Genomic DNA, 13,471 nt, shown 5'->3' on the forward strand with positions numbered 1-13,471 from the left:
CGCCGACCTTCTGATCAGCAAGCCCTAGGCTCAGTGGTTTAACCCACAGCGCCACCTGGGTCCCCCAGCATAGAGAATACCCAGGCTCAAACAAACGGGTAAAAGTAGCAGATTGCAGCTAAAATATCAGGGGAAGTTTCCTTAATGGTAGGAGCTGTTTGATAGTGGAATGGACTGGGAGAGTTTTGGAAGCTGAGGTTGGACATCCAAATGTGAAGGATGCTGAGGTTATACTGTATCCTGCATTTGCAGATCGCGTCCTGAGTAAGATCCTGCTCTTGAACTAAATGACCAACAGTGATGATGGTACTAGATTCTAACATTTCCCTGCCACCTAGAAAGAATAATTTCTATCTAGAGATAAACATGGGTTAAGGTATCCACGGATCACAGAGGGATTTGGGGGGAAGTAATGACAAAACACAACTAAAAATCAGCAAGATGACTTTTCACCTTATATCAAGGGGTAGTGCATGTACAGATGTAACTTGTGTATGGTGTGCCATACAAATTGTGCCTCTAAATCATAGAATCATAGAGTTGGAAGAGACCACAAGGGCCATCCAGTCCAACCCCCTGCCAATGCCAAGCAGGAAACACCATCAAAGCATTCTTGACATATGGCTGTCAAGCATCTGCTTAAAGACCTCCAAAGAAGGAGACTCCACCACACTCCTTGGCAGCAATTGCCACTGTCGAACAGCTCTTACTGTCAGGAAGTTATTCCTAATGTTTAGGTGGAATCTTATTTCTTGTAGTTTGAATCCATTGCTCCGTGTCCGCTTCTCTGGAGCAGCAGGAAACAACCTTTCACCCTCCTCTATATGACATCCTTTTATATCAGTCTTTCCCCATGTTGGTGCCACCTAGATGTTTTGGACTACGGCTCCATCAAGCTGCCTGGGACTGATGGGAGCTCTTATTGCATTTGCAACCCACTTTTTTTACCCAAGGAGCTCAAGGGGGTGTATGTGCCTCTCCCCTTATGAGGTAGGTTAGGCAGAGAGGGCAAATGGACATTTGAACCCTGGCCTCCTAGGTCCTAGTCTGACACTGTAACCACTTCACCACACTGGCTCTCCCCAGGTATTCCCTAGGGCAGACACTGCTTGGCTTCCGAGATCAGATACTATTTGGTGTTTTAAGGGGTCTGGAGAGCACCAGGTTGAGGAAGCCTGCTCTAAATTCTATAATGTACTGAATTTTGAAATTCTGAATATGCCAATGGTGTTGTTAAGAGAAGGGAGCAGCTGGGACTGTATCAAGAAGAGGTAGAAGCAGGGCAACCAGCTCCAGTAAATAGGTATATAAACTTGGTAAGGGGGGTGGGGGGATACTGTACCTATTAAGCAGGAACCATTGGCAGGCATGGAGAGAGACTTAGTAGTGATCCTCACGCAGCCAAAATGCCCTATGCAGCATTTGTGGCCTGCTGCTGCTGCCTCATCCTGCCTACAGCAATAGGCTCTGCTCCACTTCACCATGGCAACATTTGAGGCCTGGGTTGTGATGCTCGTTACCATAACAACTGTGCTACTCTTTCCCCATATTAACCCTCTAGCCCCACCCCAGAAGGAGTAAATTACCAGCGAGGGATAATCAGCAGGAAACTTTAATTAACAAGGCAGTTTGGAACAGACAACAAGTGAAGCAGGGTACCTATTAGGAGTGGGGAGGATTTCCTGTCAGGAATCTGGCCAAAGCCAAGCACTCCCCCCCCCCACCGCCCTGTCTCCCCACCCCAAGTGGACAGGATCAAACGGAGAGAGAAAAATCACAAGAATAAGGGGATCAATAATCAAAGCTCAAGAGTTTCTGGGTTCACAGGGCACAGGATGCGGAGTTGCGAGATTCAAGGGCACATAATCAGAGTTGGAAAAAACCACAAGGCCAAAATGGATCGACGTTTCTAGGGAGGAAATATGAACGGATCCCCGTAAAGAGTCAGAAGTTTATAGGGTTCAACTACCACAGCATTTTAAGAACAGCGAGTCAAGGAACAAGGTTCATGGGTTAAGGAGTCCAAAGTGGTAGAAGAGGTCCGTATCCAAGGAGCTTGAGTATCAATGAACCGGATGATCAATAACATCCACCGGGTAGGTCAAAATTCAAGGAAGTACAATGTTTGAGACGGTCAGAAGCTCACAAGTGTGTGGGTCAGAGTTCAAGGGCCGTGCCCCACTGCAGGGAAAGTCAACGTTCCAGGGGTTACATCATCAAATGTTCAGCTGGCTTCTTCAGGGTCCAGGACCTTGACGTGGGTGAAGGGGAAATGGCCACGGCGCCCGTTCAGCTCCCCTTCCCATTGGCCGTTGACATTCATCTTGGTGACAGCAATGAGGTCACCCACCTGTAGCGCATCATGAGACACAGAAGGGATCAGAATGCAAATATCACGGGGGCATTTTTTTTTTACCCACCCACCTCTGCACAGGCAGTTTTGCCTCTCCCCCCCCCCAAAAAAAACAGGCCTTTCTCCTGAATAAATCATGCAGCTTCTCAGCTTCCCTTCACTGCCATTTCAAATGAGGAACAGGATCAAAGCCAGGGTGTGTTGTATAGAGCTTTGCCGCACGGAAACATAACATGGATTGAGGATCCTAGTTTTCAGGAGTGTAGCCTGGCAATGGGACCACGGCATCTAATGTGTGGATGAACGTCCGCACTCCCGCACAGCCTCCATACCTTTTCCCATCCTAACGGACGTGTTCTTCCCTCCTTCCACTCCACCACTCATCCTGCTCCACAGCCATTCAAAGTTATGCTCATCGACACTCCAGGTAAGTGTTATGCTGCATAACTATTTCATTTGAATCAATGGGCAAAACTTAATCCAAACACAAGCTTTTTGTTTGGGGGTGTGAAGAGGGCTGGACCAGTGCCCAACAGTAATCTGCGTGTTTCCCCCACCCACCCGGTAACCAGAAACTCATTCCCTTTCGTGGACTCGCCCCCAATGCAGACCACCCCATTACTTGCCTCGAAGGCCAGTGCCGTCTTGTCGCTGGCACCGGGCACCCTTCGCTGCACCGCTCTCGCTACGACCGGAGCATGGCGGGGGGCGCCGTGGCTGCTCGGGTGGGCGTACGGACAGGGCTGGACGTACGGCACGGGGATCATGCCCACACGCCCATCGGCCCTCTGCGCTGTCCACCACTGCTCTTCCGGCTTGGCCAGCACCCTCAGGGGTTCCCCCTTGGAGAAGGGGAGGTCTTCCTGATCGCGGCCGACGAAGTCATAGAGAGCCCGGACCCATTCCCCAGCGGGAGGCGGCTGGGCAGAGGCCGGCGCCACAACCCGTCCCACAGGGGCTACCAAAGTGGTCGTGTCTAAGTAGTGGAGGCGGTAGAAATCTAGCAGAGCAGGGAAGCCGTCAAACTCGTGTTCCCCGATCCGCAGGCGCCCGGGGAGGCTGTTTATGATGTAGTGAGACACCTGGAGGAAAGAGAAGGGTAGAGAAGCAGGTGGCTGTCGCACCGTGACCCTCCGCAGGCAACACGCCCAGCTTCCTACCTCCGCTTCCAATGTGCAATCAAACCCACACACTTTCAGCTACTCCTACGGGGCCCATCCACCCCCCATATTCCCTTTTCCCCACCAAGGCAGTGGGGAACCAGAAATCACCTTGGAGTTCTCGCTGACAGACAGCACGTAGTCACCGGGGCATGTGGTGCTGTCCCGTACCAAGAAGGTTCCATGGCGGTGTCCTTGGAGACAGGCGGCTGCTTCCTGCCGGCTCAGAGCCCCCATATACCACTCATGGGCATCCCCAAAAGCCGACATGGCTTGGGGCAGCATCAGGGGGTGGAAAGAACCCCCTCCCCCCGGTATTATTTCCGGGAAAACTGTTATTTAAGTTGCACCAGAGTTTGAGAGCACTTTGTCAAGAGGAAATTAACCTGTTGAACATTGACCTCATGTAGCTGCTCCGGTTTCCATCCAGTTCAGTGTGACCTCCAAATAATCCAGATACTGTACACATAACACCCCCACTCCCACCCAAGGAATATGGTTCTTCGTCACTCCACCCCAATTTCTCTTATACCAAGGATCATCTAACTTCGATAGTAGATTTCCAAAAAGGGAAGAAACGACTCAGAAATGTAGACAACACTTCTACAACCTGCAATCAAATCCTGGAAATTAACGGGATGTCGTGAAAAGTTAGGTCACTTCTAGACATCCCTCTTGAGTTCTAATATAATGGGGAAGGGGTACTTCCCTGACCAACCTACCCTATTAACAGTTAAATACCTACTCAAATACAGCTTCTACTGAATAACCATCTTCATATAATACAATGAAACCAGTGGTATATCCGCGGGGAACACATACAGTATATTTACGTCCTTGTATTAGAACATCCCTACAAAATTAAGAGGTCACACTTGGTGAATTAAGTAGTACACACAACCCTCCCCTCCCCAAAAAAAGTGTGATATGATTGCACCCTCTAAAAATTCCTCCTGAATTCCTCCAGCACCTCATCAATGTAGCAGGATACTGTTGTTTGTTTGTTTTAAGTCAAGGTTTGGAGGTAGTCAACCTTATCAAAACCTAATCTTTCTCAGATGAAGATACGTACCCACCAAGTGAATAGAATAACTTCCATAGAATTGCAACACTCCCATATGAAAGCATTCTTACCCCAGCATAGGATTTAACCCACCAAAAGGTTAATGGGGATTTTTCACAGATGGACTCCTATGATCAGCCCCTGTCCCCAATTCACTGGTTATCCTCTGGAGAAAGGTACAGCTCCCCAAACTGCGTCCCCTAATGGAGACCATTCCCCAACCACCTGGGGAGATCACAAACTGGCCAGCATTCTCCACCCCACCCAACTAGCCCCAGTGCAACAGAACAATAATAAAACACACACACACACCCACAGCCTCCTGCCTCCCAAAATTTCCAGCATCCAAAAATATTGCACGCAGCCTCGCAAAAACCTATCTGCCTACCACCCCACCAGCTCTGGACAAACAATAATGCAACTGCTCTCTCCTCTCAGATGTCCATACATCCACTCTACTACTCTCCAGTATTCCCTGGAAGCAACACCCCGATGCTGCATTGCAGCCCTTTAACGGATTAAAAGCAATCTTGAAAAGCCTCCCCCTCCAAAAAGAAAAAAGAAGATCAGCTGTGCACCCTCCAAGCGCTCTTCAGCGTGCCCCTCTGCAGCAGCGCCACAATGAAGCCCTCTCTCCCTTGTCTGCACATGGCTTCCCTCGCACGCCTCGCCTCCTCCCGGGGAACCCCACAGCTCCGGGCCACGACCTATTGCAGCCCCGCTCCCTCCTCCCCAGAGGACCCAGGCATCCCGGCTCCCGGCTCCCCGGCTCTATCCCATTCAGAGCCCCAGCGCTCCGGCCAGCAGCCTCCCCTCCCTCAAATCGCTGCAAGCGACCCTGATTGCAGCTACAAAAGGGTTGATGGGAAAGTGACGCACCCCGCTCCCCCTTTAAACCGGGGAGGGTGGCCATCTTGAGGCCGGGCAAGCTGGCCGTGAAGCTGCCGGGAAGGGGGAAAGAGCCATCTTGGCTGTGGGAACGAGCCCCAATTCCAAGATGGAGTCGCCTCTCCATCCCACTGCCAGGGTCAAGCTGCTGCTTTTGTGATGGGAGGTTTAGCTGTGAGCTTCTCACTTTTTTTTGCCCCTAATTGTTGTGATAATCCTTCAGTAAAGAAGGACGAGAGGACTGGCTGTTTAGCAATTATGGAATATTAAATAGTATTTTGCTGCGATAGCCAGGGGCACACAGGCATAGCTGCCAAGTTTTCCCTTTTCTCGCGAGGAAGCCTATTCAGCATAAGGGAAAATCCCTTAAAAAAAGGGATAACTTGGCAGCTATGCACAGGGTATCAATCTCTAGTGCTCTTCCCACTCCGCAGGATTCAAAATTTACATCCCTCATCTGCATATGCAAATATATCGAGCTACTGGAGCAAAAATCTTATGCATGCTTACTTGGGAGTACGTCTGATGGGATTTTGAGTAAGGCATGCATAAGATCCCATTGTTCTAGTTACAGGTAGGTAGCCGTGTTGGTCTGGTGTAGTCGAAACAAAACAAAACAAAAAATTCTTTTCATACCAATGACAAACTTAGTTGGTCTCTAAGGTGCTACTGGAAGAAGAATTTTTATTATTATTTAGGATCCCATTGTTAGCCTTGTAAAAAGGCTTGGTGAACTAAGGTCCAGGCACCCCCAATGGGAAGTTAGTTGGCTTTTTCTTTTTTTTTGAGGGGCAGTTTCCCTGTGTTGTAAGAATTAGCTGGGATAGCTCAGTCGGTAGAGTATGAGACTCTTAATCTCAGGGTTGTGGATTCAAGCCCCACATTAAGCAAAAGATTCCTGCATTGTAGGGGGTTGGACCAGATGACGCCCTACAATTCTATGAGAAACCATATGATATCCTTGATGGCGCTAGGTCTGCAGAGCTAAAAGGCAGCACATGCTGGTCTCTTCAGACAGCCAGGACACCTCTGCTTCCCAGGAATATCTTCAGGGCTAGGCACAGACTTTCCCGTACAACCCTATTTCCCAATCTCTTCATGATCCTTTTACACCTTTGCACATCCCTCTCCATGTTTGCCTAGGTGTGTGTTTGTGGAACATAACAAAATATAACAAATGCCAAAAATAAAACTATAAGGGGTATCGAGAACTGAACATAGCAGAACCAATTTCCATAGCAAAATAAGTATAACAGATCAAGGTTCCAAATAACATTGCATTATCCTGTACCTTATGGCTCCAGTACATTACAAAGAGACTCCATTTCTCCATAAATCTATTATCTTGCCGTCTACCCTGTCTGGTTCTAACCACGTGTGAGCTTAACCGTGCATACTGTGTCCCATATTTTAATTATTTGTTCCCTAATAGATGCTCTTTTTCCCAATTTTGACTAATAATTCTGGCAGCCGTCAAGGGATGTTGTATTCTTTCCCTGTCCTCTATTAAAAATGCTGCTTGAGCATACCCAAATGGGAAAGGGCCCTTGGGTAAATTATAGTCCATCATTTCTTCAATTTCTGTTCTTATCTCTTCCCAGCAGTTTCTGAGTTTAGGACACATCCAGAATATATGCCATATCCCACTGTTTGTGGTTTTACACCTAGCTGCCTAGAGCTATTTGTGTGCTTTTTCCTCTCCGGGACATCTACCATTACTGGTCCTGTGGGAATGGTTCCTAGAGATAAGAAAGAAGCAGGCATGTGATGAAGAGCACCTCAGAGCAGTCTCCAGCTGTGCTGATTATTTTTAAAAATATTGATATTGTTTATTGAACTGTTATTGCTTTTTAAAATGTGATTAAAGTTCAGTGCTTCTTGCAAGCCAGCTTGATCTGTATCCTGAAAGGCAGAATGCAAATAACTCTAATGCTAATTAAACGCCTGTCCCTCATCATGTGTCTGTGCACTTAGAGGGGGCAAGGGTGTTTGTCACGTTGTAGATGCTTTTATGTGGCTTGGAGGATATGGACTACTGGTCATTTGAGGCTATCACTGAAGCCCCATCTGCACTATCCATTTAAAGCACTATGCTACCACTTTAAGCATGGCCTCCCCCCCCAAAAAAAAATAATTCTGGGAACTGCAGTATGCTAAGGGAGCAGTGAGTTATTAGGATACATCTATTCCCCTCCACACAAAGTAATTTAACAATCAATCCCTCTTCCCAAGAAACTCTGGGAACTGTAGCTCTGCGAAGGGAATAGGGAGTCTCCTAACAACTCTCAGCACGCTTAAAAAACTGCATTTCCCAGGATTATTTGGGGAATGTTATGACTATCTAAAGTGGCATGATACTGCCTTAAATGTAACCAAGGAGGAAAGCTTTCCCCCCCTACTGGAAGATAGTATTTTTTATTTCACACAGATCTTCAGACAATGATATCCTCATTGTATTTCTTCCAGCCTCCAACATTCAACTTGGTGAACAAGAAAAATACCTAAACTTTTTCATCAACTTAGCAATCAAACGCCTCCATGCAGCAAATGTCTATTAAATGGACTCCATTTGCATTCTCACTAAAGAGACACAAGCGATATTCAACCTGCTTTATTATAAAATGCAGCAATTCATATAAAAACATTAATATCAAACACGTAGTACAAAGTACAAAAGCTCTTGAAAAATCAACATGAAAAACAAAAAGCTCAGTTTCAAAACTTCTTGCATCAGGACAAGTTAATTATGTCAGGCTGAGCAACTAACTCCCCATTTTACTTGTCCACCGCTTGTAGGATCTACCACTTGTATGGAAACTTCCAAATCCTCCCACACTCCCAAATCACAGACATAATCTATTTTGAGTTCTTCATCGCAGTTTGATCTCAAAGCAAATGCAATTGATGTTCTGGCAGTCTGGGGGCTGGTATGTGCAGGCACAATCGCAGAGTGGACACAAGCGGGGAAAGGAACAAGCCCCTGGTTCCCAGCCCTGCTGGTAAGAGACAGAAATTGTACACTGTTAACCTATGGAAATACCTGCATCAAAATGTTACAACATCCTTCACTAAACTTGGACTTAGGGAAATACCGAATAATGATTACCACAAGACTGTTGAAAGGCAGGGTATAAATATTTTAAATTAATAAATAGGCATTGTCTGAAGATAGATACCAGAAAAGGATAGGCTTGAATATCATGGTAAGTTCCCTTGACATTTTCCCACTCTGAACACCTATAAGTTCAATGTTTCTCAACATGCAGGCCACATCCTCCCTGGAGAAGCTCAGACAAGCTCTAAAGAAAGTTTAAGTGTCTGTCTACCCTGTTCATCTTTCTTCCTCCCACATGGATCCCTCTTGCCTGTCCCTCTCCTTTCAAATGATATATATTGTTTTGGTTAGCATATGATTTTAAGGAGTATGGGTTTATTAAATAACAAGTGCTGCTGTTTTCAAGAGCCTCTTTACTTGAAACTATTCAGGTAGCTTGTTATCTCTCCAGAAATACCACATGTTTGCTACTGCCTAACTTGCAGGCTTTGTTACTCATGCAGGTAGAATTAGAGATCCACAGGAAATGCATTCTCTAGTTCAGAATTTCAATCTAATTCCACATTCAGACATTGCCACTTGCACAAACACACTACACACAGGTAAACAGTAGAGCTGCCACACAATTCAAGATATGCAGCACAATCCTATACATATTGATAAATTTTATGTCTACCCATTTTTAAGTTTGATTTTATGAGTGCTTTTATGAATATATTGATTTATGTATACCACATAGAGATATTTAAAATTCAGTACTATATAAATCTTGTTAAATAAGTAACATCTGGAAAACTACAGGTTTGCCATCCTTGCTCTAAAAAGGCAAGGTATTATTCTGCTCCGAATTGTTCTCTCTTTCCTCTTAGCACAGAGTAACAGAGCATGCAACCATACCTTCTCACCCTTCTCCTCCACCCAACAAAAAAATAAGTTTCCCTCCAAAATGTGTAACATACATGAAGGCCAGTCATTGCCACGCCCCACATTTTCATCTGCTAAGCCCTGGACCGCCTTTCCACCTGGACACTGCTGTGTACAGTGGAACCTCATGTTATATACTGTCCTCCTTACGAATGCTTCGGGTAACGAGCTCCGCTAACCCATAAGTAGATGCCCCTAGTTGTGAACTTTGCCCCGGGATGCGAGCGGAAGTCGCGCACCGGTGGCGTGGCAGCAGCAGGAGGCCCCATTAGCGAAAGCGTGCCTCATGTTAGGAATGGTTTTGGCTTAAGAACAGACCTCCAGAAGTAATTAAGTTTGTAACCGGAGGTACCACTGTATTCAAATGACCCCAGGGGAAACTAGTCTCAGATATTTCCAAAAAGCCAATCAATTATCCAGAGGGAAAACTCACATTAGTACAGGTGCAGTAGCGATCCATACAGCGGGTTGGGGAAGGAATGGCACAGTCACATGATTCTGCACAGGTCAAACAGCATTCGCACATGTTTGGCCAAGGCCGCTTTTCACAGGAACAGCAGTTGGCACAAAGACCCCGGGCCTGCGAAGAGATAAGAGAAGGAAAACCAGGTTGGTTAACCAAACAACCAGAGTTAAGAAGCAATTCTTTTTATCTCTCATAGGCTAGAGCTCCTATGATTTGTTACGAAATTGATTGCAAGGACGCGGGTGGTGCTGTGGGTTAAACCACAGAGCCTAGGGCTTGCCAATTAGAAGGTCGGCGGTTCGAATCCCCGTGAAGGGGTGAGCTCCTGTTGCTCGGTCCCTGCTCCTGCCAACCTAGCAGTTTGAAAGCATGTCCAAGTGCAAGTAGATAAATAGGTATCGCTACAGCGGGAAGGTAAACGGCGTTTCCGTGCGCTGCTCTAGTTTGCCAGAAGCGGCTTTGTTATGCTGGCCACATGACCTGGAAGCTGTACGCCGGCTCCCTCGGCCAATAACGCAAGATGAGCGCCGCAACCCCAGAGTCATCTGCGACTGGACCTAATGGTCAGGGGTCCTTTTTAATCCAAAATTGTCAGAACACCAACTGCGCAATATTAACAATGTGAATTTGTTACCCCTTTCTACTTGCTCTCCAAAGGACTACTGCTTCCATAATGCACTGTCATATGGTATGCTGTAATACACTATGGAAAAGATAGATCTATCCTCATTATTACACCTATAAAAATCCCCAAATGTGTTTTGCCCTTTCAACCATCACCATCCCTTTCCCAAGTTACCATCAGGCACTGTCGGAGGACAAGGACCAGGGCCAGGAGTAATAAGTAGGATCCAACGACCAAGAAAATGATGGCAGGAAGAGGCAGGAACAAGGTTGTGGCAAAAGGGAGGTCTGGTGGAGGGTTCAGCGATGGAGTCTGTAAGGAGAGGAAAGCCAAAGGAGAAGGGACATTGACAGTACGGTATGGAGGGTGAGGAGGAAGAGGAGCAATTAAAGGCGTTACATGGCTGAGCACTGAAATACAGCTTTGCACGTAACACAAAACACCTGCTAGGAATTTGGAATGTTCTTAATATCAGAAAATTGACAGATGGAATATTTAACCTCTGACCAGAAGCATATACATGAAGTGTATAGCTTCTCTGACATAGGTTAGTACATGTTTGGAAGTTAGGTGACTCCTCTTAATCTAGTGGTGGTGGCAGCAGCAGCTGCAGATATAATATTGTTTTAATGAGTTTCTAACCTTCAAATATCTGTGAGGCACAGAGGATCACATACTTATATGAAGAGGATCCCACAATAATCAATATTCCAAACTCAAAATGTTTGAATTTTAACACATGGCTTTCAAATCAGTCTTCAATGATTCCTAAGTAGATTTGTTAAATTCAGTTCAGTCACATGTCAAACTGGGAGATGAGAGATGGGGCACTTTGAGAAGTGAAGTGAAGGGCAGTGTGAATACAGATGTAAGAATGCTTTACCCTGTTTCCCCCTTTTTAATACATAGTCATAAAGTAAGCCATGGCAGGGTTTTTAAGCATTTGAGAAATATAAGACATACCCCCAAAATAAGCCATACTTCCGCGCCATGGAAACCAACCCCCACAGGCACCTCCACTCACAGAGTCACTCCATGCGGCCAAGAGCTCTGCTTAACAGCTGATCGCGCTCCCGCCTTGCTGGCTGCATCCCCGTGCTCCGCTTGCCACCATCGCTGGGCTCACTGCTTCTTCCTTGCCTGGCCCAGCCAAGGAGCTTGGAGCACCCTGCAGCGGCGGGGGGAGCGCCTGAGCCAGTGGCCTCCGCCTGGCCTGGCCAAGGACGCCTGCTGCCCCGCCGCCCGGAACCGGTGGCTGCTGCAGTGCTGAGCACTCAAGAGAGCACAGCAGCGCCCTGAGCCAGCGCCCTGAGCCGTAAAAACCGTACCAGTAATTAAAAAAAATAAGACATCCCACCGAAAGTAAGCCACCCTGTGTTTTTTTGAGGAAAAAAAGTTATAAGACGGTGTCTTAAAAAGGGGGAAACACGGTACTTACTGCCATTCCTCAGCTGGGGAAGGACTAGGCATCAACCTCTGGAGGCTCCATGGATAGCTCAGAGCCCCGAGGAAGAGACAAATAACTTGAAGCTATTACAGACCATGCTTCTACTTGTTCCTTGAGCACAACATCTATAGTCTGCTAGAGCAAAAGAGAGGGTCAGAACTTACTGAGCAACAGAGTTAAAACTCACTTTCTTCATGAAGCTTTCATTCATGTACATTAACTCTGAAGACTACTGATTTCAAAGAGGTCTCAACCATATTGAGATTGATCAAACAGGCTCCAAAGCTCTAATGTTGCTGTTATTACACACACACACACACACACACACACACACACACACACACACACACATGTAGAATGGTATTGATTAAAGTTTCAGTGTCACTGGGATAAATAAATTTTTATTTTGGAAAGGAAGCTCGAATATTTGTCTTCTGTTTTGACAGTTGACCCCACAGCCCCCTCCAGCAAGCCTACTTCCCCTCTCCCTGCTCATCGCACCCTTCCCTTCCATTCTTCAAAATTTCCTCTTTCCATAACCAAATGGAAACGAAATGAAACAGTCCTTCCTCCTCCTCCCAATGTTAATGAGCCTCCAGTCTCTTCTGATTAATGTCCACTCCCTTATGAATATTGTTCATTATTCACTGTGCAGCTTTATTCGTATTACGTAATCCGAGACAAGAATCTGCGCTCCCTGTTTCTGGCGATGTCCAAACCCACCCGCCAGGAGGTGGACATCAGTGCTGCCGATTCACGTTCATACGCTTCCCGGGCCTTCCTCCATTGTGGAGCGAGCGGCCTAGACGAAACTGGGCTCTGAAGCTCAAGTCGTTGTCTCTCAGCCTAACCTACCTCACGGGGCTGCTGTGAGGATAAAACGAGAGAGGGGGGGACGCTGCTCTGAGCAACTTGGAAGCCATGCAGTAGTATGTAAATATACCAAGGCGTCCCTCGGTCGCCGTGGAAACCGCACCTGCGCGCGCGGCCCGCTACGGGCTCTCACTGCGACCAAACTCTCTTAAGGCCGCTGTGCTCCTCCGCGGAAGTGAGGCGAGACATCGGACAGGAATGAAAAATGTTGCGTCAACGGAAATGCGGCGAACTGCACCAGAAGTGACGTCAGAGAGAGAGAGGAAGCGAGTGGGCCTCTTCCATTTTTGTGCGGGGGGGGAGGGAGAACAGCTCAAGGTAGAATAGTCGACTCAAAGCCCTTCCTCTAAACGAGTGGCCGGGGATTTCCCCTATTGCCTGCATTCGAGTAAACGTCGACCCAATTCATTCCTAACAGCAACCCGCCAAACCATCAGACTTTTCCTCCACTCTTCTCTCGGTCCTCAGTAAAACGTCGCCAGACAGACTTATCCTACCTATTGAAGGAAATCTACCCAGTAACGGGAGTGTTCTGCAGCGCGGCATTGGCCCGTTGTAGCGACCAATCAGGCCCCGAAAGGTGGAGGGAAGGAGGCGGGGCGGGGTGGGGGGGTAAA

General features: G+C 47.1%; 2 protein-coding genes across 7 annotated transcripts; both read right to left on the reverse strand.

Annotated features, from left to right (window-relative positions):
• Positions 1-1,596: 1,596 nt before the first annotated feature.
• LOC118094387 (crk-like protein) lies at positions 1,597-5,527 on the reverse strand. Its single transcript, XM_035134726.2, has 3 exons — positions 3,625-5,527; positions 2,980-3,435; positions 1,597-2,350 (listed from the first exon to the last, which is right to left on the reverse strand). The coding sequence occupies exons 1-3, from the start codon at positions 3,796-3,798 to the stop codon at positions 2,225-2,227; spliced, it is 756 nt and encodes a 251-aa protein (XP_034990617.1). The 5' UTR covers positions 3,799-5,527; the 3' UTR covers positions 1,597-2,224.
• A 2,539-nt stretch (positions 5,528-8,066) lies between these two features.
• On the reverse strand, positions 8,067-13,453 carry LOC118094388 (uncharacterized). 6 transcript variants are annotated; one of them, XM_035134731.2, is made up of 5 exons: positions 13,352-13,453; positions 11,973-12,113; positions 10,709-10,846; positions 9,877-10,023; positions 8,067-8,460 (listed from the first exon to the last, which is right to left on the reverse strand). In XM_035134731.2, exons 2-5 carry the CDS (start codon positions 11,976-11,978, stop codon positions 8,335-8,337), a joined length of 417 nt encoding a protein of 138 aa, XP_034990622.2. In that variant the 5' UTR covers positions 11,979-12,113; positions 13,352-13,453; the 3' UTR covers positions 8,067-8,334. The 6 variants fall into 6 exon arrangements, with proteins under 6 accessions (XP_034990622.2, XP_060137644.1, XP_034990619.2 ...); XM_060281661.1 differs by lacking the exon at positions 13,352-13,453 and adding an exon at positions 12,958-13,342 and having other exon boundaries at positions 8,067-8,457; XM_035134728.2 differs by lacking the exon at positions 13,352-13,453 and adding an exon at positions 12,958-13,342.
• Positions 13,454-13,471: the final 18 nt, after the last annotated feature.

The sequence above is a fragment of the Zootoca vivipara genome, chromosome 13, assembly GCF_963506605.1.
Source record: "Zootoca vivipara chromosome 13, rZooViv1.1, whole genome shotgun sequence".
NCBI classification, from domain to species: domain Eukaryota; kingdom Metazoa; phylum Chordata; class Lepidosauria; order Squamata; family Lacertidae; genus Zootoca; species Zootoca vivipara.